The 25,544-nt window shown below is 40.7% G+C and overlaps 3 protein-coding genes across 4 annotated transcripts in view; 1 reads left to right on the plus strand and 2 right to left on the minus strand.

The window, feature by feature from the left end:
* Positions 1–9,795: 9,795 nt before the first annotated feature.
* Positions 9,796–11,442, minus strand: fabp4a (fatty acid binding protein 4a). The gene is made up of 4 exons (XM_012868669.3): positions 11,297–11,442; positions 11,016–11,191; positions 10,823–10,924; positions 9,796–10,034 (listed from the first exon to the last, which is right to left on the minus strand). Exons 1-4 carry the CDS (start codon positions 11,367–11,369, stop codon positions 9,984–9,986), a joined length of 402 nt encoding a protein of 133 aa, XP_012724123.2. The 5' UTR covers positions 11,370–11,442; the 3' UTR covers positions 9,796–9,983.
* A 743-nt stretch (positions 11,443–12,185) lies between these two features.
* On the minus strand, positions 12,186–15,688 carry mrpl53 (mitochondrial ribosomal protein L53). The gene is made up of 3 exons (XM_012868581.3): positions 15,549–15,688; positions 13,830–13,942; positions 12,186–12,380 (listed from the first exon to the last, which is right to left on the minus strand). The coding sequence occupies exons 1-3, from the start codon at positions 15,641–15,643 to the stop codon at positions 12,262–12,264; spliced, it is 327 nt and encodes a 108-aa protein (XP_012724035.1). The 5' UTR covers positions 15,644–15,688; the 3' UTR covers positions 12,186–12,261.
* Positions 15,689–24,240: 8,552 nt separating this feature from the next.
* The window catches only part of pag1 (phosphoprotein membrane anchor with glycosphingolipid microdomains 1), a 95,428-nt gene continuing 94,124 nt past the window's right edge, over positions 24,241–25,544 (plus strand). The window contains exon 1 of one of the 2 annotated variants that reach the window (XM_012868605.3): positions 24,241–24,566. The gene's annotated coding sequence lies outside the window, so the exon portion shown is untranslated. The remainder of the gene's footprint in view (positions 24,567–25,544) is intronic. The other variant, XM_012868604.3, reaches the window with a different exon arrangement.

Raw genomic sequence — 25,544 nt, forward strand, 5'->3', positions numbered from 1 at the left:
GAAGATTTGCTGGAGGGGATGGGGGGGATTTACCCTCCATCCGTTTGTGTTTTATCCCTTGGGGGGATACATTCCTCCCCCCTCTGATCTGAATAGGTAATAATTTGGATTTTTCAAAATTTATATTAGTACATGTCTTGTGTCTTTCATATTTGTAAATTAAATTTTTTGTTTGTTTTTAAAGAGTATTATTACGTTTTCTGCTCAAAGCAGTTAAAGTAAACTAATACCCACTCCCGAGTCCCGACAGTAGATGGCGCAAGTTTAAAAATAGTCTAACCTACTGGATCTAGCTAGCTATCTAAAAGAGCACCTGCTAGCTAACCATTATTAGTAAAACTTTTATTCATTAATAAAACTTTTGAAATGATCCCCTCCCCTCTGTTCTTTTGCAAATCGCACACTGTATATATATATATATATATATATATATATATATATATATATATACACGAGGCAGACAAAAAGCGTGGTCTGACCTTTCCCGTTTTAAAAGCGTTCAGCTCTTACCACCTGCAGCGGAAGGTCAGTATGTCTGTGTTTGTCTGCGACTGCATACTTACGCCGCAGACACCACAACAAAGTCTTTGTTCTGCGCTCCGCCATCCTGTGAAATCCTTAAAAATCTCACGGATTTGTTCGTCCCGAGATAGGGGAGCAGACAGTTTGCTTTACTGGGTGGTAAAACAGGGTAAAACCTCGGCTGTGGTGTCTGCTGCCACGCCTGAATGCAGCCATCGTGGCTCCTGCCTGGGTTTTTGTAACATGGTCAAGTATGAAATAAGCAAAATTTAATGCTAAAGCATGGTGCCTGTTAGACAAATTGTAAAAAAATAAAATAAATTAAAGGTAATATTTGCTTTAGATCCAAAGCAAACCCCCTGTTGGCCAAGTGAAACGCACTCATCATTTGTTTTCCGAGGTTTGAGTGTGTAATAGTTTGCGTTTGAAGTTCGTTTTTTCCTGCTACAAGTTCCGTTTAAGCTCAGCATCCTGTGGTTGTAAAATAAACCACTCTGCATGCTGTCCAGTTTCCAGGATTTTCTCCAAGTGAAGCAAAAAAAAAGAAAAAAGAAAAGTGCCTAACGCAAACAACGTCTAATTTAACATCAGCACTTTCATTAGGAGCAGACAAAACACGTCTTCTAGATCACCGTTTTCTCTGCTCCCCTTCTGTTACCATCAGCCCTTTCAGATTAAAAATCGCATGTGCTGCACATGAGTAACAGGAAGGAGGAGGAGAGGATTTATCAAACGTCATGACACCTTGCGGTACTTTTTGGCCCAATTTAGCATACCTGTTTATTTAGCCATTTCTGGGCCAGCCGTTCAACCAAGTGGTCATGTTTGTACGAAACATACATAAAAGCCTACAGGAATTGGGCTGTTCTGCTCACAGGGGGATACTATTGTGTAGGAGCTTGTTCACATAGCCTCACTTTAAAGATTTTTCACCATCCTTCCTCCAGGCTTTACAATCACATACAGGGGGCCTCAATCTACACCAGACTTTGACAGGAACTCCTGCAGGGATGACTGGAAAAACAGCGATTCTTTGTGGCGCTCTGTAAAGCAAAATAAATTCACTTCCTCGTATACACTACAGAGTCCTTTGGATGTTATATTTTAAGCCGACCCTGTGCGCCGTCGTCTTTGGGCAACCGCCATGACAGCATTTTTTTTACACTATCATCGTAAATTTAAACACGAAACTGTCTCAATCTGATCTGAAGCCACAAACCGATCTGGAGCCCATACTGAAAATCTCCTTTATTTTACTGAAAAGCTAATTTTGCAGGCAACATATAATGTTTTTGAACAAGTAATAAAGAAATCTTCCAGCCTTGCAATAGGCATGGGGCAGCGGGTTAAGTAAAACTAGAAGTTAGGAATTAAAGCAACTAAGAGTATGTGAGCAACAACTATGAAGAGTAAGTGATTTAAGCTGTTCTTTGACAAGTGAAATTATAAATGTTTGTCCCAGGTTAAGGCGAGGATTCTTGGGTAGCCAAACATATTCTGATAACTGATGCTGAATGTAGAGAAGAAGCGTAGGCACACTCCATCTTAACACAACTCATCATCGCACACAATTTTAGATGTCTAAGAACTCAGAAAGGGAGAAGCCATTACTCCCACAACATCATAAACATCATAAAAAAAGCCAGATTAGTTTGCAAATGCACTCAGATATACACAACCACTATTCTTATATCCGTAGAAAAAAGTGGAGGCTTGCAAACCTGAGAACAACATCCCATCTATGAAATATGAAGATGGCAGCAACGTGTTAGGAATACGTTTTGCTGCAGGAGGGTCAGGTGCACCTCACAGAATAGAAGAGAGCCTCACAGAAGATGGTGGGAAGAGCCAGAAAAATCTCTGCAAGCCTGCCTACAACGGTGACTCATTACAGTAGTTTAATCAAGAGGAAAAGGGAAGAGAATACCGCTCAAGAAAACTACTCTAAATGCTGAATGGCCTGTACTTGTACAGAGCTTTTCCAAGTCTTGAGGCGAGGCACGTTTATTTGTAGACCACAATTCAGTAGCAAGACAATTCAAAGTGCTGAACTTGAAAAGAACACCTGAGAAGAAAACCGTATAGAGGAAAGCACATTGCAGAGGAATGGTAGCAGTAGGTCCAGATATAAGAGTTGGACTACTAGCTGCAACATTAACTTTCAAAGGCAACTCTAAACAAATAGGTTTTTAACCTTGATTTAAAGGAACTCAAGGTTTCAGCACTTTTACAGTCTTCTGGGAGTTTGTTGCAGATGAGCGGAGCATAAGAACTAAATGCTGCTTCTCCGTGTTTGGTCCTGCTCTGTAGATGCAGAGTAGACTAGGGCCAAAAGGGCAGCAGCGTTCTGGATCAGTTTCAGCTGACTGATCGACTTTTTAGGCAGACCTGTGAAGACACCGCTGCAGTAATCAATTTGACAAAAGATAAACGCATGGATTTGCTTTTTGAGATTCCTGACATTAGTTATTTAATCCTGGAAATATTATTTAGGTGATAGAAGGCCGAGAACGCATCAGGTGCGCATCTAAAGGTTTTTTTCTATCAATGTCTCTTTAGAGGCTCAGTAGTTTAACATACATTTTAATGAATGCTTCATTATTTCATTCTTGATTCACTTCAAGGAAAATTGTGCAACGCTTTGTTCTAACCGAAAAACAACGCCTCAGTTCTTTCACAGTACTTTGCAAAAGTATTCCCCTCTCTAAAAAAGTTTGCTGCAACCAATTATCTACAATAGTCACATATTTAGTCCAATGACTTCCACCTGTGTGCAATCTAGGTGTCACGTGATCTTTCAGAATAACCACGCCTTTTCTTAAAGGCCCCAGAGGCTGCAGCACCACTGAGCAGGAGGCATCACACCTTGAAGACCAAGGAGCTCTCCAAACAAGTCTGGGACAATGGCGTTGAGAAGTACAAGTCAGGGTGAGCTGGTGAGATTCTAAGGAAATGTCCAAATCTTTGATATTCCCCTGCAGCACCATCAAATCCATCACCTTTAAAGCAAATGATACCACAACAAACCTGCCAAGAGAGCATTACCAACCAAACCTCACAGACTGGGCAAGGAGGGCATTAATCAGAGAGGCAGTGCAGAGACCAAAGGCAACTCTGAAGAAACTGGAGGTTCTGTCCACAGGACCACAATAAGTCATACACTCCTTAGAGCTGGGCTTTATGGAGGAGTAGCCGAAAAAAACAACAATTATTACTTAGTGCCTAAAGGTATGTGGACCAATCCCCAAATATGTGGAAGTATGAGCTCTGGTCTGATGAGACTAAAACTTTGCAGCTACCAAGGAAAACGTTATGTCTGTCTGCAACCCAACACATCCCATCACACCTACAAGCCCATCCCCACAGTGAAACATGGTGGGGACAGCGTCATGCTGTGGGGAAGTTTTTCAGTAGCAGGGACTGGAAAACTGGTCCCAGTCGAGGGAAGGGTGGATTGCGCTAAACATATATTCCTGAACAGAACCTGTCAGTCTATCTGGGATTGGAGGCTGGGACTGCGGGTCGCCCTCCAGCAGGACAATGACCCGAAGCAAGATGCTAAAGCTACACTCGAGGAGTTTAAGCGGAAAGATTTAAATGTGTTGGAATGGCCTAGTCAAAGTCCAGACCTCAGTCCAATAGAGGATTTGTGGTTAGACTTGAAGATCGATGTTCGCAAGAGAAAACTATCCAACATGAAGGAGCTGGAGCAGTTTAGCTTAAGAAATAGACAAAAATCCCAGCGGTAAGCTCATGGAGACTAATCCAAAGTCACTTGAGAGCCCCAATTCAAATCTGATTATATGTGGAGGTAGCTAAAGATTAGGGTGACGCAAAGAAGCTTTTCAACCTTTAAGACTGAGCGCTCATCAACAAAGATAAACATGCAAGGAGCTGGTCAACACTTTTAAATGTGTGTTTTTGAAACAATAGGTGTCATTGTTACTTATTGCTCCTTTAAATGTCTAATAAAATGTGCCATGTAAAGGAACATTTGACAGTTTGTCTAATTTGTTTTGTTCAATATCCCATGATGCATTCACTTGCACTTGGAAACCTGATATTCACCCACTAGGCACCGGTCTAGATGGAAATGAAGTGCAAATAAATGTAAAAACAGTAACTAATGAATCACAGTGATTTTTTGTTTGCTATCCAAACACACAACACCGTTACATGCAACTGGTTACTCCCCAGATATAAAAAATAAAAATATACATTGTGTCTGTCAGTCGTAGCTTGAGCAAGTTATCTATTGCTTTTAGGCATGAGCAGCCACTGGGGGAGTTGCTGCAGATTAGCGAGAGTATTTTACAAACTTGTTTTTGGACCCCACTGCATTTAATCCCGCCATAGAATTAAGATTATTTTCAGCATTTTAACTGATCGGGGGGGGTGGTAAAAGGATGGACTCGCCCAGGGGACCATTCATTCAAGAACCGCCACTGGAAAAGATGCTTAAAAAAATCAACAGACAACCCAAGCAGATACTAGTATCAGTAATTGCTTGTTGTTTTAATGCAAACAACTAGGCTTCACTCAAGCTCCTGCACAACTTCTACTACTTTCTCAAACGGAGGACACAAACGCTGAATGAGTGGATGCAGAGGGCAATTGCAAGTACGGGCACAGGGCACAGCTTGCAAAATGCTCGGACTCTAGTTGGTGAAATCAGAATTTGGGTTCAGTATGTCTGGATTGCAGAGATCACCGAGGGGGGGGAACCTTGTTGCATGGCAGCCAGGCAGCCCTACGGTTCTGTGGGGCCTCCTCACACATAACTCAGTTCAGCTGTTTGGTTTCTCTGGAGACAGATCTCAGATCGGCCCAGGACCCGTACGGTTCCTGCAGAGAGGAGTCAAGATGAAGCTGAGGGGGAGACTTTGGAGAAACCTGGTGCAGGTTAACCTCAAGGCCAACTCCGCCACGTGAGAAATACTGTTGAAAAATGATAAATGGATGTGAGAATAGGGCTGTTAAGTGCAGACAGGATTTCACAAGTTTAACTAAAGCAAAGAGCAGTCAGTGTCTGTGGCTAAAAACGGGTTTTATTATTTATTTAACTTGAAAAATATTGGAGACGGAAATTATGTGAAGAAAGTTGTTTGATCCGAGTTAATTTCCTTAATCGTACATCAAAGCCACACAGCCAGAGTAAGTGATCTTTTGCTTTTTAGATTGCTATCTGCCTAATCTTCTGCACTGTATTACATGTTTCCCCTGATGGGAAAATAAACAGGAAACCTTTAGTCCCAGATTGTGTCCCCCCTTTAAACCAAGGCAGCCCCATGCATCTAATTTTTTTTCCCCAAATACGTCCCAGTAATAGACCTTTGAGCCTAAATTAGCAAGAATTTCATAAAGCATGCAGCTCATTCTCAGGGACCAACCTTGTAAACTAAAAAGCCAATCCTAATCCTAGTTTTATGTACTTTTCTGAGATCCACCTTTTGTCTGGCAGGAGTTGAGGCTGTTGTGTTGTGCTACAGATTCATGGCCTTGTCGAAGCGCTTGAACCTAAAAAGTGTTTGTGTAAGGCTGAGTTTAAGCCGAGGACAAGCAGAGGAAGGGTGTCAACTCTGCAGCTCAAGTGGAGCTTTCCAGATGTTATGCAAAGGATGTGAGTGAATTCCTCTGAAGTCCCAGACCTGCCGTCTCTCCCATGACACAAAGCAAACCAGATGTAATGTTTTATCAGGCATGAGAACTCATGGAAGTTTACCCAAGGTCTTTAAATCAGCATGTGTGATACGGCTCTCATCTGTTTTATTTCAGGAGCCAGGAATAGAGTTAGTGAAGGGCCAATTTAGTGCTTGCCAGAAAATATTTACAGCGCCTTACAAATGTACTCCATGAAAATTTTCACATTTAGTCACATTGCAGATTTACAGATCTCCATCCATAGGAATTGGATTTTATGTGCCAGACCAGCATGAAGTTGTGGATAATTGTACAGCAGAAGGAAAATAATACACGGTTTTCTAACATTTTGTGGATAAAACTCTAAAAAGTCTCGCGGGCAATTGTATTCAAGGTGAATACTTTGTTAAACCATCCCTTTTTGCTGCAAATACAGCTCCAGTTTGTTTGGTATATGACTTCACTAGCAACTTATATCTAGAGACGCAAATCTTTGCTCCTTCTTTTTAAAAAAAAAAAAAAAAAAAAAAAAAAAACCTCAAGCTTTGCAAGATTGGAAGGGCAGCATCTGTAGATATCAGTTTTAAACTGTGACAGATTCTTAATTGGATTTAGATTTAGACTTTGACTAGGCCATTTCAATACATTAATATGCTTTGATCTAAACTATTTTGTAGTTCTAGTCACATGTTTAGTGTTGCAGGTCTCATCTGACCAGAGCACCTTCTTCCACATGACTTCTCATTTCCTTGTTTTGCTATTTCATTTGGTCTATTACATCCCAATAGAATACATTGAACACGTTCAAAGGATTCAAAAACGTTTATGTGGCCTTTTTTTTTTTTTTTTGGTCATAATCACCTAATAAAATGATAAGTTTAATTCTTTGTGAACTCCCCCCTAGGTCTCAATGGAGACCTCTCCTCTAATGTGAATTTCAGCTTCTCCCTCTAATTAAAAACCTGAGTGTGTCCTGTTTATGTCATTAGAAAATCAAAGAGAACTTCTGCCTCGCATGTTCGCCCGCCCCGGTTACGTCACAGCTGATTGGGAAAAGTCATGTTAACAGGGGTGGAAGATGTCTGGGAAAAAAAGACTGTGAGGTGGAGATCCGCCCTGCTCCCTGCAGTTGTCCAAACAAAGACGTGGGGACGCCTTGTTGACTTTCAAGCAGTGCACCTGTAAGTCAATCCATTGCAGATGTGCCTTTTGGCTTTCATAATGTGCACACAGAACACTCCACCTCATGAACAGTGATCAAATAAAGAGGGATAAAAGCATCAAATAGAGGCTGCTATCCTTCATTCGTATACCTTTTAGAGGTAATGTTAGTTGAAGGAGTTACCTCCTCAAACTGGTCCACTGGGCAGAGAAAAAAGCTTTTTTTTTTTTTTACATATGAAACAATAAGCAACGAAGGATATGCAGAACATGATTAATATACTGGGATACAGTTTGAATTCAGATGGCTTGTTGTGATGGTTGGTAGAAGTGAAGCGCTGCTTGAAGCACCGTTAAGTAAAAACTGATCGATATCAGGTCAAAAATACTCTGAAGAAAAAGAAAAAAATACTCTGAATAAAAAAGTTGCTGTATCTTTAGCTTGTTGCTGGATGACCTCAGGCTTGACTACTATGGCAAATCATGTTCCTCTCATTCCTTTCACTTGAATCGTGTGTTATTTCCAACAAAGACAAAACACGAATCAGCTTTGCCATGTTTGGGCTTCCCTCTATCTTGATTCTGGTGTTTTTTGGACACCTAAAGCAGAGGTACCGCACAATGTTGATGGCTACATTTATCTTGCATGGAGCACTCAAACATCTTCTGGAAGGGTTCCTTAATGTAGATTGCCATATACATTTTAATGTCTGGAAAAAAAGCTTATTGATAAAATATAGATCATATTGATCAATAAGTCCTGACCATTTTATGCTGTTGCTTAGCAACCTATGTTCAGATACAGAAAAACAAACCCTGAATTCAAACTCAATCCTTTATTCAGCCAACTTTTTACCAAAATTGCAAGTTTTTAAAAAAGAACATGTGAGCTTGGAGCTTGTTTCCTGGGTCTGCGTTTGTGATTGGTTAGGATGATGTAATGACTAATATTAACCTGCATGACTAGAATGCAAAAGGAAGGAAAACTGTTCTAGTTAACTTCTAATTGACCCTTTTTCTATCAATGTGTCTGTAAATCTATATTGAATTATCATCCAGCCCTAATGGTTGGCTGCAAAATCTTAGTGAAAAACAGTTTTTTCAATTGAATTGAGATTTTTAATAATTTAATTCTGGAGGTGAATTCAATTCTGGATTTTTCTCAGATGTGGAAACATACTTTGAACATTACCTATGCTTAGGGGTTTCCCCCCCACATCTGTCTTGAAGACACAAAATGGGCCCTGAGGTATAGATTGAAAAGAAAAGCTTAAGTGTGAAAAAAAAAATGTCCCTTTAGTTTCCATGGTGAATTTAGACATGTATGGTTGCACATTTATTTTAATGTCTCAATTTCTGGGCCATTTGGATTTCCACTCAAAGTATTTGCCATGTTTGCTTTATCACAAGAGGCACAACTACTGATCCATCAAAAACTTACCATCCTTACACTTATACTGCATGTACAATCACCTTATACCTCCAGTCGCTTTACTTTACTCCCCCCCTTCAGTTACACTGATTTAAAGACATAAGACTCATTCATAAATCTTAAAAAAAATTTCCAATAGTCAAGAAATTATGCAAGCATGAGATGGAAACTAGACCCTTTGCACATTTAAATTAAACCTTTAAAAGGATAATCCCATCAGTGCAGGAGTCTGCTGATGTTTAGGGAATAACTAAGACAAAAAAAAAAAAAAAAAAAAAAAACGGACAAGTGAGAAACCAAGTAAGGCCTCTTATCATGGAGTAAGTGGTCTGAAGTGAAATTGTTGACATGGACAGTGAGTCACTAAAATAACTTACATTTTGACCTTATCCAGCAGTCCACTAATACATTCCTCTTCACTTAGCCTCTTCCCCAGAAGGTCAAACCCTGCATGTCCTCCGCAGCCGCCAACTCCATTGTCCAGAATGAGCGCACTGGCCCACAACTGTTTTGGTCGTTAAGTTCAATCAGTACCATAGGCTGCTTTTCCTGTCATGGGAAAATAGTTGTCGCCACTCGCAATTTTTTTGCACAACAGCCAGAAGGGTGGAGGGGGATGACCCACAATGCTTGCGTACCATACAGCTGCCAGTAAAATGTGCAATGGGAAAGGTTTAGCGTTCCCAGAAAGGAAAGGGGGAAATATTTCCCTTCTGACCCCTTTAATGTGCTTGCATACTTCTAAAAAGGGAAGACATTCCCTTAATTCCACATAGAATGGACTAAAGAAAATGTGACCTTTATATATATAAAAAAAAAAAAAAAAAAAAAAAAAAAAAAAAAAAAAAAAAAAAAAAAACACACACACACACACACACACACACACATGACAGAAGCCAAAACATTTGCAATAAGAAAACCAGCTCAGAGCAAGTTGCAAACCTTTAAAAATAAATAAAAATCTCCTATATGCATCTAGAATATGATCAAACCTCCATTCTGACACAGGACATTGACCAAATTAAGAGCCAGACTCAGAATTTGACAAAAAGCTAGTTTTTTTTTATTCACAAGTCACATTTCCAAACAAAACCCAAATGGGAGGTGTTAAGTTGGGGCAACAAAGGCACAATAAGCATACTTTGGCAACAGAGCGAGGATAGCAGAACACGCCATTCTGAGTTTGGGAGCATGCTCATTGAACTGAGCCGGTCATCTACAAGCAACGTCACTCCTTCACGTACGTCCTCACAGCCACCACGTCTCCCATTACGCATTTCTGTAAAAGAGAAGGCAGACGGGTGATCAGGAGCAAGTCTGTAGAAGCTCACGCTTAACATCGAGGCATTTTGAGGGGAAAAGGACATGATTGGTTGATTTGCAACTTGTGTTTCTATTACCATGCTCACTTCCTTTGTAGGGTGATTTTATATGATAAAATAGAGCAGGTTTGTCATTTCAACAATAATTCAAGCTCCCCCCCCACATAAACAAAAGAGGCAAAAGGAGCTTAGTTATGATTTAAACACTTTGACCAAATATTCATCTAGACCACCACAATGAAAATGCACCTGTACTGATAAATTAGTTGACCCTCTTAAGACCTTAAGGTATTTGGTCCAAACATTGCCTTTAGACACTAGAAGTGTATATTTATATTAAAAAAAAAAAAAAAAAAAAAAAAAATTATCTTCAAACAATCAATTGTCAACCTCATTTACAGATCTGTCAGGTGAAACAAACTGGTCATTTTTAATCAAAAAGTCCACACTTAGGCTAAAATGATTGAGTCTTAAGAGGTTAAAGTAAGTTTGTTTTTTGAAGCGTAAACTGCATTTTTAGAGCAAACACTAATCTGTTAAGAACTGGTTTCATATGGCTTAAAAAAGAAGTTAAATATAAAGTGCTTTTAGGTCGTCTTAATAAAAGCAGCAGGTACCCCTACAGAACTTCAGATGCACCCTTGGTTCCTCTACATAGGTTTAAGAACTTAACTTACTTGGCATCATTTCTCTGCAAGAGTCGGTTTGAGTCAAGTCTTAATTGGAAAATAAAAAAAATGCTTACCGCCACCAGTTTTCCATCAGCGATCTCCCTCTCAATACTCGTTTCTTTGCCGTCCCAGCTCTGTTTCTGAATAAGCTTGCCGTTGTCCAGGCTGACCACAGTCTGCAGGGCAGAGAACAGGCCGTTAGACACCAGCATAGCAAAACCCACCCAGACCTCCAAGAGACGCCGAGCCCCGCGCAGAGCAACCAACCCGGGTCTTCCGGTCATCAGCGGTCGTCTCGTCGAAAGGCTCGTCCAGCTTGAACTTGACCTCGGTGGTTTTGAAGGCGCTCTGAGACTTCATGCTGATGCTGCCCTGATCGTCCAGGCTCATAACGAAGTTGGGTTTGGTTCGGTTCCCCACCTGCCGGGTGGCGAAACCCACACCTGCAGCGCGATTAGAAAAAAATAAATCAAAAAATGACTGTGCATTTCAACAGTTTTTCCAAAAAACTACTTTAAATAATTTAACGTGCATCTCAGAGTTCTTACCCAGCGCCTTCATGTAGTCGTCAAAGTTCTCGCTGGAAATCATCTTCCATGTTCCTACAAACTTGTCAACCATTGTTGCAGTCTTCGGTGCGATTATCCTCAGCTGCCTGCCGCTCACTAACCTTCCCTGATCAATCTGCCGCACTGGACGCGCGGTGCGGGCTTTTAAAGGGCCAGCGCGCTTTTTTTTTTCCCTGTCGTAGAAAACACACGTGCAGCCAATCGCAGCCCTCAACGTCACATGTTAATCATTTACCACTTTATTCACAACGCTGTAGCTCAAATGTGGCATTTGGCTTTTTACCTAATCGGCTGTTTAGTGTTGTTGTTGTTTTTTTGTGTGTGTTTTAACACATGATACCTATGAAATGCATCTCAAAGGGATCTGAAGGTATAAATGTATCAATTAATCAATTAAATAGTGCCAGAATTTAAAGGTACAGCCACAAATGAATGCCTCAAAATGAAGTGAATCTAAACTGAGAGCCATCATAATTCAACATTTCAAGGATCTTACAGTGAGGAATGATGCTCACTCATATTAGACCAATATTGACTTAAATCTTATTGTTTTTTTTTTAGCCAAACTCCATTAAAGTCCTGCTGTGCCAAAGGTTGGAACTTGCAATCTCCTTTCAAACACCAGTATGATAATTTCTTTCTAAAATCATGTCTAAAATCATTAGATCTAGCTGCCTCTGCGCTGATTCGAGCAACTGCTTTAGCTTAAAACCTGTTCAACTGATTTCATTTATTGCTTGAACCTCGGATTCCCTAAAAAAAAAGCATATCTGAGATACTTAGTCTTTTTTTGTGGGTCAGTTTTTTTTCTCTCTCGTTGTGAACATTGCTTTAAGTCACCAACAGCAAAAAAAAACAAAAAAACATATATAGTCAAACAAAGGCTTTTATTGTACATTTCCAGGATTATACACATATAAATACAAGCAATTTCAAACAGGTGGTCATTTCTTGGCGCCAGCCTTGGCCTGTTGGTCCTTGTCTTTGCAGCGGGACTGAAACGCACCCAGCATTTCGCTGCAGGTCAACTTCGCCCCCTTCATCACCAGCCTCTCTCCATCCACTGTGGTTGCAAAAAAAAAAAAAAAAAAAAACAGAAGACACAATGAGATGACTCAGACTAGGATGCGCTATTTGAGGAACGCAACGCAGGGGAAAGTTAACTCTGAGCAAAAGTCAAGTAACACAAAGAGGCTCGTGCTGACCGCTGGCAAACATCTGTGTGCTGTGGCGCTGACACTTACACAAGGTAAACTGTGGATGAATGGGACATACTCAGGCCAAAAGCAATGCGGATATTGACAGAAGTGATGGTGTTTTTGATTTATTCTTTATTTTTATTGCAAGGTGTCAACAGTTCAAAAATAATAATCACAAAATCTGTATGTGTGTCTGACATTCATTAGATATTTAACATCAATTTTAACAACACTGCATTGTTTTTTTTTGTTTTTTTACAGCCAATAAAATACTTTATCAGTAAAATGTGATTTAAAGAGCAATTTCTAACGAGGCATAAATTAGGACACCCCCACATTTATTCTACAGCTACGTCAGCTACAATAACACACAGGCGTGTCACACATGGCTAGAATATTGCTACATTATGAAGGATGCTTGCCTGGTTTAAACCTCCTGCCTGACCTTGTTGAGTATTTATTTGGGTTTTTTCTTGCAGAGCATAAATTTCAGACAGTTAATTCAAATGATTCCAAGTTTTTTTCCCGCTATACGTTGGAGATGGCTCCTTTTCTTAATGGAAGAGGAAACCTAGTTTTACCTGTGACGTAGCGCTACAACTGCAAATATCCTGCCTCGGTGTGAGACTGAAAAACTTGTTATTTCGAAGCAGAACTAGATCCCGTTTCTCCATCTTTAGCTTCTCTGTTTTGTCTCCCTGTTCAATCAAGAACTGATTCTAAAATTCTTATATTTAATATTTCATTGTTCCGGATGTGTCCAAAGGACCACGTCCTGTTAAAACGGCGTGATTTCTCTCCACTGTCACCCCATGCTTGCTCTTGAATGAGGCACTGCTGTAAAGTCAAGTTCAATCCTATGGGCTGGACTTCCTTACATAGATGACTTAATACCAACTGGCATTAAATGATCAACTGAATATAACTGTGCTGAGTTATTATTGGACTGTTTGCAGTTAGATCCAACTGCATGACTGAATAAACTGGACTGACTTGAACTCAATTCAATAAAACTGGATATGAACTTGACCGGTTTGTCTTAGAAAATACCAAATCTGTCGTAGATGATCTCTTCTCTTAAATTAAATTTGCTTGTTTCACCATATTCTGCACCTTTCTCACAATTTCCTCTATGATGTGGCCTGGTGCCGAGGAGTGCAGCATCAGCTACCAGATCAGATCCCGTTGACAATCAACAGGTTTTTTGTCTGCCACACCTTCTCGGGAAAACAGCTAAACCGCACAAGCCTCCATGACCGGCGCAATGCTTGTTTTACGTTACGGTGCACAAACACGGCCAGGCCATTTCTTACCGTACGTTACATCCACCACTGGTTCAGACTTGTCGTGTTTCACCACAGGCATCACCTCACAGTTCATGTTGGTGGACCGGGCCTTCTCCGAACCCACCAGAGCTAGAAACTCTCTGAAAAAAACAAGTGTGCGTTGTGTTATTTGAGCCCTCCACATCAAAACATCCAGCGCATTGGAAATAAAGCTGTAACCAAATGAATGATTGTAAAGGATTTCTTTTGCTATTCATTGAATTGAGACTAATGTCAGATGTGTGAGCAGCACCTAATCCAGCAGCACTGCCATACTAGCTCCTCTGGATTAGCTACTAAAGTCTATTCTGTATTAATGCTTCTGGAATATTTCTGCACAACATGCCGCGATCGCCATCATCACTGCAATATCAGTGGGTGTAAAACTGCAACTGGATGCAATAATAGTTGCAATATATTACAGCTCAAGTGACATGCATCCACTCTACATTATAACTAATACATTTGTGTTATTACCTGTACCCATTGTTTATTTTTTGCGTGTTGTTTATTGTGTATACCCTAAGCAGCAGTATGTCCCAGGAAAAATAAATTAAAAATTCACTACGGTGACATGCAGTGATAATAATAGATTCTTGATTCTTGACGTTTGACCAGTCGGATGAACTTGCACAGGCTGATGGAAATGAGACCCAAGAAAATGTGAGTTAACTGCAACAGATATTGTCACCGCAATATTCAGCAACACAATTGCCATCACTGAAAGGGAAAAGAAGAAGAAGAAACCATCGAATGGATGGATTTTATGGAAAGTCCAATCCTCTCTTTTAAAAGGGAACAAGGAGGAAAGTCCAATAATGCTCATATTTTTCCATAGTCATCAGGACTGCATAGGAATCCTGCTTTGAAGTGAACTTAAATTTAACACAGAAACAAGGAATCTGCAATTAATTCAAAATCAAAGCCATGGAGTGCCCACAAACAGCAAAAATACATGGATGGACAGAATCTATGTATGATAAGTCAGATTGTTATAAATGTTGAACTACAGTTGATCTAAGCATTAGAATTAAAACTAAAATTTTATGTCAAACAAGGAGTCATTTTTGATCCTATGGTTTGATAGACCTGGCTGCTGTATTGTAAAGGTGAATGCTAGGGATTTAAATCTCCAGAATGTTATAACGATTGCAGAAGAATTCAGAAACTTCTGGAAAACAGAAAGCCAAAATCTCAACATAAAAAAACAACAACAAATAAAGTAAACAAAAAACAACAATGTTGCTTGCATAAACGCTAACAAGCCAGATGTACTGTAATCCTGTGCGGTTTCTAGGTATAACAACCTATTAAATGGGGCTGACCCCATGACTAAATGATTACAGGTTATTGATAAACATTCACACCGAGGAATCATTTTGATGGAGAGATCTATTTGAGCAGGCTGCAGGTGTCAGACACAGCCATCACGGTTACATTTAGAAATAATATCTATACAACATAATCCGATCGTTGTTAACCTGAGTAATGGGTGGGGAAAAAAACGAGTATATTGCACAGAACCTCAATTCTAAACAATCATATATTCTAAGAGGCACTATAACAGATGAAAAACACATTTTAAAATAATCTAGTCTGGTGTCTGCTGCTGTTCTCTCGCTGACAACCCGTTAAATTAAAACACAGCAGCAAAAAACAACAACACGTCTTCGAGCACAACAGAGACGTCCAGCAGAGGTTTCTCACCGTGTGGACCGGACGTTGGACTCGAATGGACAAAACTGGACAGTTATTTTCTTAACAGCCTTCAATAACACGGTCGCTTTACCGGGAGCCGCCATGTTTTCAACAACGAATGACCTCTTACCCGAACCGGAAGTAAAACAAGAAAAGAACGACCTCATCCGGTGAGTGAGCCCACTAGGGGGCGCCAGAGGATAGCTAATGCTCCAACTAAAAATGTGCAACGCTGATAGAGACCGTTAAGACCTCTCCAGGTGTCCTGTGGTCAGCCATTTATCTTCCATCTACAACACAGGATCATTTATTTAGGACACCTGAGGACCGTGTGAGGCTCTCTATTTTTTAGACCCTGACTGCCAACTTGTTTTCTGTCTCCTCCACAGCTATGTTGCCACCATTTGTTTTTTCAAATTATTTTAGCAACACATTACAACACTTATACATTCTTCACTCATACACGCTACACACTGCTGATCTCAATTCAATTTCAGTTAAATTCAGTTTATTTATGTAGTGCCAACTTACAAGACCTGTCTCAAAACAGAGAAATTCTATGCAGTCCAGCAGACAGATTTCAAGTTAATTATATTGATTCTGATTTGTGCTAGTTATCAAACAATGCGGTTAAGTTCACTTGTTAAAAAGATTTCCAAGGAAACTGAGCAGAATTGAATTGTTGACTTGCAGCATTCACTCCCCCAGGAGGAGGATGTAGCCACAGTGCCCGTCGCTTGCCTTCTGCTGACTTTGCAGCAATCCCTTATATTGAGCATGCATGCAATGACAGTGGTGAGGAAAAACTCCCCTTTAGGAGGTAGAAAACTCCAGCGGAACCAGGCTCAGTGTGAATCTCCCACAAACAACTGGGGGGTCTGAGAAGACAGAGCAAGGCTCAAAAAGAACAGAGAAGCACTGATCTAGGAGTACTTTCTATGTTAGAGATGGTAATGGTAGACTAGCTCCATAGGTGGAGTTGTCCAGGAATGAAACTCAGCCAAGCAGATAGGCTCTGAGCCGGTGTCCTGGTCAGGAGGAAGAAAGAGAGCACATACAGTTAGTCACAGTTCAAAGTTGAAATAACAGCAAATAATGCAAACTTGGAGAGTAGTAGGAGAATGCAGCAGAGCAAAGGAAAGTAGTCATTATGTCCTCCTGCAGCCTAATTACAGAGATAGCTCAGGATAATCTAAAGCAAAAGTTTTTAGCCGGGTCTTAAAAGTAGACAGGATGTCTGCCTCATGGACTAAAACTACTCATGGACTAAAACTCCCATTTAACTACGTTAAATGGGAGATAACGAAAACAACAGCCTCCCATTCTAGGTTTAGAAACTCTAGGAACCATCTATATCTATATCTATATATATATATATATATATATATATATATATATATATATATATATATATATATATATATATATATATACACACAAATATATATACATATATCTATAAACTGCTCTCTCACCCACCCCTTATACTCCTGAGCAGGGTGGGTGGCTCTCCATTTCTCAAGCTTGGGTGACAGTAACCCCCACTTCTCCAGAGTGGGGGTTACTGTCCGATGACCATGGGCACCACGGTTGTCTTCACCTGCCAGGCTCTTTCTAGTTCTTCCCTGAGCCCTTTGGTATTTATTCAGTTTCTAGTGTTCTTTTTTCCTGATATTTACATCACTTCGGATGCCCACATCGATCACAACAGCTGACTTCTGCTGCTTATCAATGATCACAATGTCGGGTTGGTTGGCCATTACCATTTTGACTGTTTGTATCTGGAAGTCCCACAGGATCTTAGCTCTGTCATTCTCCACCACCTTGGGAGGTGACTCCCATTTTGACCTAGGGTTCTCCAGCTGGTATTCTGAACAGATGTTTCTGTGCACTATACCAGCCACTTGATTATGGTATTCTACGTATTCCTTCCCTGCTAGTATCATATACCCTATTGTGAGATGCTGGATGGTTTCTGGGGCCTCTTTGCATAGCCTGCACCTGGGATCTCGCCTGGTATGATAGTTCTGGGCCTCTATTGCTCAGGTGCTCAGTGCCTGCTCCTGTGCTGCCATGATCAGTGCTTCAGTGCTGTGCTTCAGTCCAGCCCTCTCTAGCCATTGGTAGGATTTGGTCATATCCGCCACTTCAGCAATCTGTTGGTAGTACATCCCATGCAGGGGTTTTTCATTCCACGATGGTTGCTTCAGTTCCTTGTCTTCCAGCTTCCATTGTCTGAGACATTCACTGAGCGCTTCTTCCCTTGAGGCCATCTTCCTGATATATTCTTGGAGCTTGGCTGTTTCATCTTTAATGGTGGCTCTGATGCTCACTAGGCCTCTGCCTACTTCTTTGCGCTTAGTGTATAGCATGTGGATCCTAGTTTTGGGGTGGAATCCCTAAAAATCGGTGGTCCGGATTTCCTCGTTTGGCCAACTTACTACCCCAGCAGGGTATCTGATTACTGGCAAGGCATAGCTGTTGATTGCCCAGAACTTGTTCTCGCCATTGAGCTGACTTCTCAGAACTTGCCTTACTCGTTGGAGGGATTTGGCTGTTAGTGCTTTCCCTGTGGCTTCTTCGTGGTTGCCATTTGCATGTGGTATTCCAAGGTATCTGCTATTCTCCCTTTTGGGAGTGCAATCCCCTCTGCGTGTGTTACCTGCCCTCTCTTTGTCACCATCAGGCCACATTTCTCCAGGTCCTGGTGGTGTGGATCAATGTGCCGCTCACTTTTACCGTACAGCTTGATGTCATCCATGTACAGGAGGTGGCTGATAGTGGCCCCATTTGTAGATCATTTGGCTGAGAAGGTTCAAGCCTATGCAAAACAGCAGAGGGGACAGAGCATCTATCTATCTATCTATCTATCTATCTATCTATCTATCTATCTATCTATCTATCTATCTATCTATCTATCTATCTATCTATCTATCTATCTATCTATCTATCTATCTATCTATCTATCGAGTCTGGAAGTAAATATTTTTTCTCTTCTCTTCTTCCATATTCATCCAAATCGGTTGAATATTTCAAATTTATTCTCATATGTATGCAGACTATCCCAGACTGCGTGGGACTCTTTGTCATATTTTTTAGCAGCATTATTTTGGGAAAAAGGTTAATTTATGATACAAATAGATATTCATGGGAAAAAGCAGAATTTCATCCCTAGTTAAACGCCATAGCCCATTGCAAGGAAATCCCGGAGGTGAAGCGACTGTGGCACTTTGCTGCTATCAACTCCTTTTGGCAAAACCAAATCACATTAGAGGGTAAGCAAGGGAGGGAGGGGGGGGGGATGTCAAGAACTGAGTCAATAAAGGAGGTACTGCTCTCCAAATGGACAACCATACAGACACATTCCCGTAATCAAATAGACAAGGAGCATGCACCGCCTGCAAACAGAGGTAAAAGACAACCTGTTAGGGCATAAACATTGACATGGGACTGTATTTAGAGTTTGATCGTCTTACTGCTTGACACAAACTGATTCCTTGGATCTTTGAATTCACAATTTTGTATGTTGGTGTCTTTCCTTTATATCAGCCACTGCAGAAAATAAAAAATCAGCCTCATCTATGACCTGAGAATGTCTCTTGTTCAAATCTTTCATTTCTCATAAATTATCTTATTTGGTGACAGAGAAACCAGCTTGTCTGCCCATTTAACGCGGCTCACAGCTGCATTCACACTTCCTGAAACTCTTCTTGCTGTTGCGGGATATTTTTAGATCCTCTTGTTTTTCATGCCGCACAAGGAGCAAACATGTTTTTCCTCAGCTGAGCACAACCCAGCTTTACACAATTTGTCCCCGACTTTAACACGCCACAAATCTCTTTCCCAAACGGCCAACGGTCCGAGCCGGCCTCTGACAGCCGGGGCGGTGGGGGTACTCTAAATTTAGACATAAGGCTACTGAAAGGCAGAAGCATTTCCTCTACACACCCCACATGCACTGCACACACACACACATACACACACGCAAGCAGCAAGCTGTTGTAGGAAATGTACTCTTTGCACAGGCAGTAAGAAAGGGAGGAGAGGCTGCAGAGAAACAATGAATGCTCAAGGGGATGTTTGACCTGAAAGGAAAACAACTTATTGTCTCGGTGTAGGATTTCATCCATCAAGGTCTCAGCCTGAGCTTAAAGATTTGCTTCTAACAGAAACAAATGCATCAAGCAATTTTCTCCTTGTGTGTGTCAGTGATATTATTGTATTGTATTGTAAGTTAAAACTCTCCCTTGCTGGTTTACTGTAAAATACCTCCGCATTCCTGAGCAGTTATTCACAACTCAGGATAAATCGGGGATGGATCTTCACTGTAGAGGCTGATAATATTAACCCAGGTGATTAATGTGTAATTGCCATGTAGATATCCCAGAATAGGTGCTAAACCTTGGAGAACTCAGTACAGACTGTATTACTGTTGGCTTTGTGACATTCATCGCTTAAGTCTTTGCCTCTTTTGAATTATGAGGGATTTTTCTGCCAGAAAGCATCCACACAAAATGAATGGTATACAATTGTTTTTATCCTTCTCTCCAACCCTTTACAATGTAATTTAACATGAGGCTCATCAATCACAGAACTCATAAATCCATGGAAAAAATACCAAAAAAAGCTCTTCTACTTGGTTCCTGGGGGCAATCTGTCATGTATAAGTGATTGATGTGAAATCTGCCAAAGAATGAAATAAATAAGAATAATTCCTGCAGGTATCAGCAGTTGTATTTTGCATTACAGCTGTAAAAAAAATAGCCCAAATGTTTCAGCAGCCCAGCTAATGCTGTGAATGTGGTGCATTTTAAAAAGTATTTATATATACTTGAACCTGTTTCACGTGTTTTCATATTACAGCCACAAACTTCTGTGTGTTTTATTGGGATGTTGTGTGAAAGACAAACACCAAACTGTGTATGATGAAAATGATGCATGGTTTTCAAAACTCTTTCAAACTTCCTTTAATTATTTTGCCTTCAGAAGCAATCTAATTAGTAAAGAGTCCACCTGTGCGTGATTTAATCAGAGCACCGTTCAAGATGGTATCTTCCAGCTAAACCGACAGGCCAGCCAAGGAGAGCATCTACTGGAGAAACAGCCAAGAGCAGGGGCCGAGAAACTGGTCGGGGTTGATGGGAAGATGGATGGAGCTGAATGCAGGGCAGTCAGGGGTTTCGCAGTGTGGAGACTGCAAAATCCCTGAGGCTGGGGAGGAGGTTCACCTTCCAGCAGGACAAAGACATGCAACCAGAGCTACAATCAATAGCTCAAAAAGGATATTCATGCTTCAGGATGGCCCCAAGTCCAGACATAAGAGAACCTGTGGCATGTATAAAAAAAAAAGGTGTTGGTTGGTGCAATCAACTGATTTCATGAAAAAAAACTGTGTGGAAATATCATGTCTTGTTGTATCTGCCTGTACGTAATCTGTGTGCACCCTGAGCTGGTGTCTGTCTCAATTAAAAATGTACAATGGTAACACATGTCGACAATAAAGATTCTTGATTCTTGATCTAATCTGACTAGATTTTGCAAAGAATGGGCAAACGTTTTATCAAATCTGGCTAAGTCATAGCACCCCCCCCCCCCCCCCCCCGCAACATTTAAAGTACTTTGAACCAACTTTGGCCACAAGCCAGAACACACAAGCCGTGTGTTTTGGCTTGTGGCCTTCACCAGGGTCATTACAAATCACCAAATAAGTGCTGTTTAAATACAAAAAGTACAATACAGGAGAAAAAAAAATCAAAGAAACCAATCACATATTCACACATACACAAATTGACCAGTCAGTAGCACACTAGGAGATGGTACTTGCTGATTGGTTAGATAAGAGCCCGATTAAGCTTTGGCTGAAAACATGTGTTGGTACGTCAATAAAGCTGGGTACAAATACTTCAAGTGTTGCTGAAGTTTTCACCTGGGCAGATCTTTGACCCTCTATATGCCCCCTGAAAGTTGGTGAAGTCGTGCCAGAAACATTTGGATATCAGCCAGAGGTGGTTGTGCCAGTCATTAACTCAGGGAAGAATACAAATACAAATAAAAATTGTTAAAAAAAAATACCTGAAGATCATGCCAGCTTTTTCTTCCTCTCTGCACGGTTTTCTGTAGGTCTATTACATAAAATAACCCATTAAAGTTAATTGTTGTAATGTGACGGAAAACAGTTTAAGGTGTATGGCTGGTTTTGCAGGACGCTGCAGTCATACTTTATTTTAGCTGCATGAAATCATCACTTTTACAATCTAAAACAAAACAGTCCCACAAAGGCAAAGGTAGACTCTACCCACAACAATCCCTAAACTACAGAGAATATCTGGGAAAACAAACAAAACCAATAATTTCAAGGCATTGAAGAGTTAACAGGCTACACCTATAAATAATCTTAAATTATAATGAATAAATAGCTTATTTGATAAAAATAATTTATAAAAAAGAAAAATAGAGAGATTTCAAAAGTGCTATTTAACTTAACCAGAACTTACATTTACCTCACGTCTCACTTGACATCCATCAAATATAAATAGACATTTTAAATCATAATGCTCTTGCTTCAATTGTTCTTTCATGCTTTTAAAATGTACAATATCTTTACATTTTAAAGATCTGGCGTTTCATTTCTCATAGATTATCTTATTTGGTGACAGAGAACCCAGCTTGTCTGCACATTTAACGTGGTTCACAGAATTCACACTTCCTGAAACTCTTCTTGCTTTTGCAGAGTATTTGCATGTTTACGAGGATTGTTTGGGATTTTTCCAGATTTAAAGTAGATTTGAAAAAGCAGGTATAAAGCATACTTTTCAATAATCCCAGATTTCTGAATAAAAATCTTTTTTTCATTGCTCTGATGTAATATTCTAATCTTTAACATCGTGTTTTCATTAGCTGTAAGCATACGTGAATTGACGGAAAGAAAGGCATCAGTCTGTGTTTCATTAATACTGTTTCACTTAGTGAATCTAGTTACCAAAATAAATGAACTTGTAATGTTTTGATACTCTAATTTATTGAAAATGACAATGTGTTCTGCACCTCCAGAGAAAATGTCACGTCCTGCCTCATCGGCTCAAATGCCATATTGGTTCTGGGCTTTTAGTAGATTTTAAATCTTCCTCTTTGAGGAGGAATGGACTGGTAATACAACAAGCGGCTTTAATCATTTATAAAATACAAGAACTGGATGTGTTCGTTTTCATTTTCTGTAGATTTTTCCTAATTGACACAAGGTCAGAATTATACATACAAGCTCAAGCAAAATACATAAACTTCAATTAGAAAATGTATCTTAGCAATTTGCAGGGCCCACAAATGTTTTGGTAGCGATAAACATCTGGATGGATGTTTGACTACTTTTCAGAAATCATGAACTTATTAGAATTTTTTTCAAAGTATAGTAAATTATTTCCTAACTTGAAAAACTTCCTGTCACTCCAGAACTGTATTATCAGTACGCTTCTTTCATTTCAGAACCAGTTTAAATGGATGTTTAGGTTCATTGCCCTGCCAGAACACCGAGCTGTGTAAAAATTCAATCATGTCTGTTACTGATTTGCAGTAAAGTTGAAGTGTGTGTAGTCATACTGTTTTTTTTTGTTTTTTTTCCCCCCACCAACTCTGTGCAACACTCCAGTACCTCTGGCAGCAAGATCGATCCACAGCATGATGTTACCAGAAAAGTTGAAGAGCTGCGTCCTGAAATGTGAAAGCCCCATCTCCCAAAGTTCTTCTTATTGTGGTCAAACGGTCCAATCCTGGCCTTCTTTGATCATGACTTTTTTTTTCTCAAGAAAGCAAATATTCAGTTGTGCTTAGAGGTGCCAGTTTTGGAGCAGGACCTTCATTCACCCTGTCAGTCTATGAGGAAATGAATCAAGCCTCGCTGATGGCTGGTGACCCTGGTCCTACAGTCTATTCCAGTCTTCCCTTGGTCGCTCCCAGGTTGCTGTTGAACATTCTGGTTAATTTCCTTCAATATGAATGTAAGAGGTTTATTCAGGTGGTGTAAATAAAGATTGAGCTATTTGGCCAGAATGACAAGAAGAGTGTTAGGTAAGGCTTTCAAATTTAGGAATCTGTGAAGCATGGAGGATGGCAGCATGCGATGGATCTGGCTCACTGTAATTGGTGTTCTCATTAAGTGGTTGGACATAACTGGATTTTGTCCAACAAGACAATGATCCCATCGCAGAATTGCATTTAACTTTTGGGATAAAAAACAAAACAAAACAAAACACCTCAAGCTTATACTGCAAATTTGTGGACTATATTTAAATTCCAAAAAAAGGTAAAAAACAAAGCAACTGGACTATATTTAAAAGCCAGCACCCAACCAGCTGACCTATACCTTAGTGAAAAATATTTAAAATATTCTCCAGTATTTGTTATACTTTTAATTCTGTTTCGGGTTTATTACTATTTTATCCTTATTAGACTTTGAGATGTAAAGTGGAATAAAATATAATACAGTATTATCAATATTGTAAATATGATTTCGCTATATTATGATTATAAAGAATTATGTTTCTAAGTAACAATACCTTACAGCTAAATCCAAATTATTTGAAAGTAAAAAAAAGGATTTCTAAAAAAAAATAATAAAAAAAATAAAAAAAAACACTGTGCGAGCGCAGCTTTGCGGCACTACACTTCCCATGATGCTTCGCGAGGCAGCTCTCGCCACTCCTCCTCCCACCGGCGTTCCCTGGCTGCAGCCTCTACAGCTGGCGGAGCGAGCGGCACGGCGAAGGCAGCGAGAAGCCCCGCGTCTCCAGCGTCCTCTCTGAAATGCGCTCAGGCTGCGCAGCGAGTCGCATCTCCACCTGTGGCCTCCCCGAACGCAGACAGCCCGTCTCCGTTGCGCTGTCCCTCCGCACGTCGCGCCCGCAGGGAGGCTTTGGACGAACGAGCGAACTGAAGGAACCCCGGCGGCCACTTTGGACTCGGAGACAGCCGCTGAACGCTCATCGCTCCTCGGTGTCTGGGCGAGCGCTCCGCTCCAGACCCCTTCGCATGTGAGTGCGTAAAAGTTGTTTATTGTTTCTTTGCTGGGGCTTAGTGGGGAGAGCGGGGAGGGGGGGGGGGGGGCGGAAAGTTGAGCGGCAGGCAGAGAGGGAGAGGCAGGGGGGGTGAAGTGACTGCGGCAGCCTCGGTGGTCGCCCTCAAAGCAGAATTTGGAGAAACTTGTTGCCATCTGCACAAGCGTTCCAGTTTTCCTCCGCAGCCTCATCAAAAGGCATCAGGAGGAGACCTCTCGTTCATTTCCCCACAAACCAGCAAGCGCCTGCTGCCGATTTCTCTGCTTTGTGTCACGCCGGGGCCACGCTCAGCTGCGTTTGGCTCCTTTTTTGCAGAACAGCCATGGGAAGCTGTCGCATCTCTAATTTAAGCCTTCAGTGGTCTGTGTTCTTGTTTAAAGATGCAAATCAGCTCCCCCCTTATTCTTTTCGACTCGGTCATGTTGTCTCAGCTTTGCACACACGCACAGAGCGAACGCGCGTTTTATATTATAAGGGAAGGGGTGTGTGCGTGCGTGCGTGCGCGCGCGCACACGTGTGTGTGTGTGTGTGTGCGTGTGCGTGTGAGAATGCGCCCGTAGCCTGTTACAGGTACGTAAGCAGTATTTTCATAGACCTGGGTTCTAACTGTTTCAAAGGTAATAAAACATTCAAATGATGCCAATGGGAATTTGTTACCCAAAATCACAAAAAGCTTTTTGTTTTTTTTTATTATCATTTTGTTGTCAAACCTTCATCAAAGAAGTGATATAATCTTTTTAATCAATTATCTTGTAATAGTTTGACCCAAAAAAAGAGTTCGTTTTTTTTTTTTTTTTACTATAGAATATCTTTTCACCATTAAAGAGTGACAGAAAACGCCCTGCCATCAGATGACTCCTGTAAGTGAGATATAAATAGTTTTCCGCGGCTTTAATTTAGTCCTTAAGCGCGTGCTCCATCAAACCATCTGGTTCTGGTGCATCTAAAGAAATCGCAA

This window comes from Fundulus heteroclitus, chromosome 13 (assembly GCF_011125445.2).
Source record: "Fundulus heteroclitus isolate FHET01 chromosome 13, MU-UCD_Fhet_4.1, whole genome shotgun sequence".
Classification (NCBI taxonomy): domain Eukaryota; kingdom Metazoa; phylum Chordata; class Actinopteri; order Cyprinodontiformes; family Fundulidae; genus Fundulus; species Fundulus heteroclitus.

What these genes read in the sequence shown, in the direction of transcription:
- fabp4a (XM_012868669.3), bottom strand. Translation starts at nt 11,369, where the DNA reads ATGGTTGACAAGTTTGTAGGAACATGGAAGATGATTTCCAGCGAGAAC. An exon ending in CGACTACATGAAGGCGCTGG is followed by an intron (nt 11,192 to 11,296) that starts GTAAGAACTCTG and finishes ATCGCGCTGCAG; the next exon opens with GTGTGGGTTTCGCCACCCGG. An exon ending in CTGATGGAAAACTGGTGGCG is followed by an intron (nt 10,035 to 10,822) that starts GTAAGCATTTTT and finishes TCTCTTTTACAG; the next exon opens with AAATGCGTAATGGGAGACGT.
- mrpl53 (XM_012868581.3), bottom strand. Translation starts at nt 15,643, where the DNA reads ATGGCGGCTCCCGGTAAAGCGACCGTGTTATTGAAGGCTGTTAAGAAA. An exon ending in TCCAACGTCCGGTCCACACG is followed by an intron (nt 13,943 to 15,548) that starts GTGAGAAACCTC and finishes TGTTTTTTTCAG; the next exon opens with AGAGTTTCTAGCTCTGGTGG. An exon ending in AGTGGTGGATGTAACGTACG is followed by an intron (nt 12,381 to 13,829) that starts GTAAGAAATGGC and finishes TTGCAACCACAG; the next exon opens with TGGATGGAGAGAGGCTGGTG.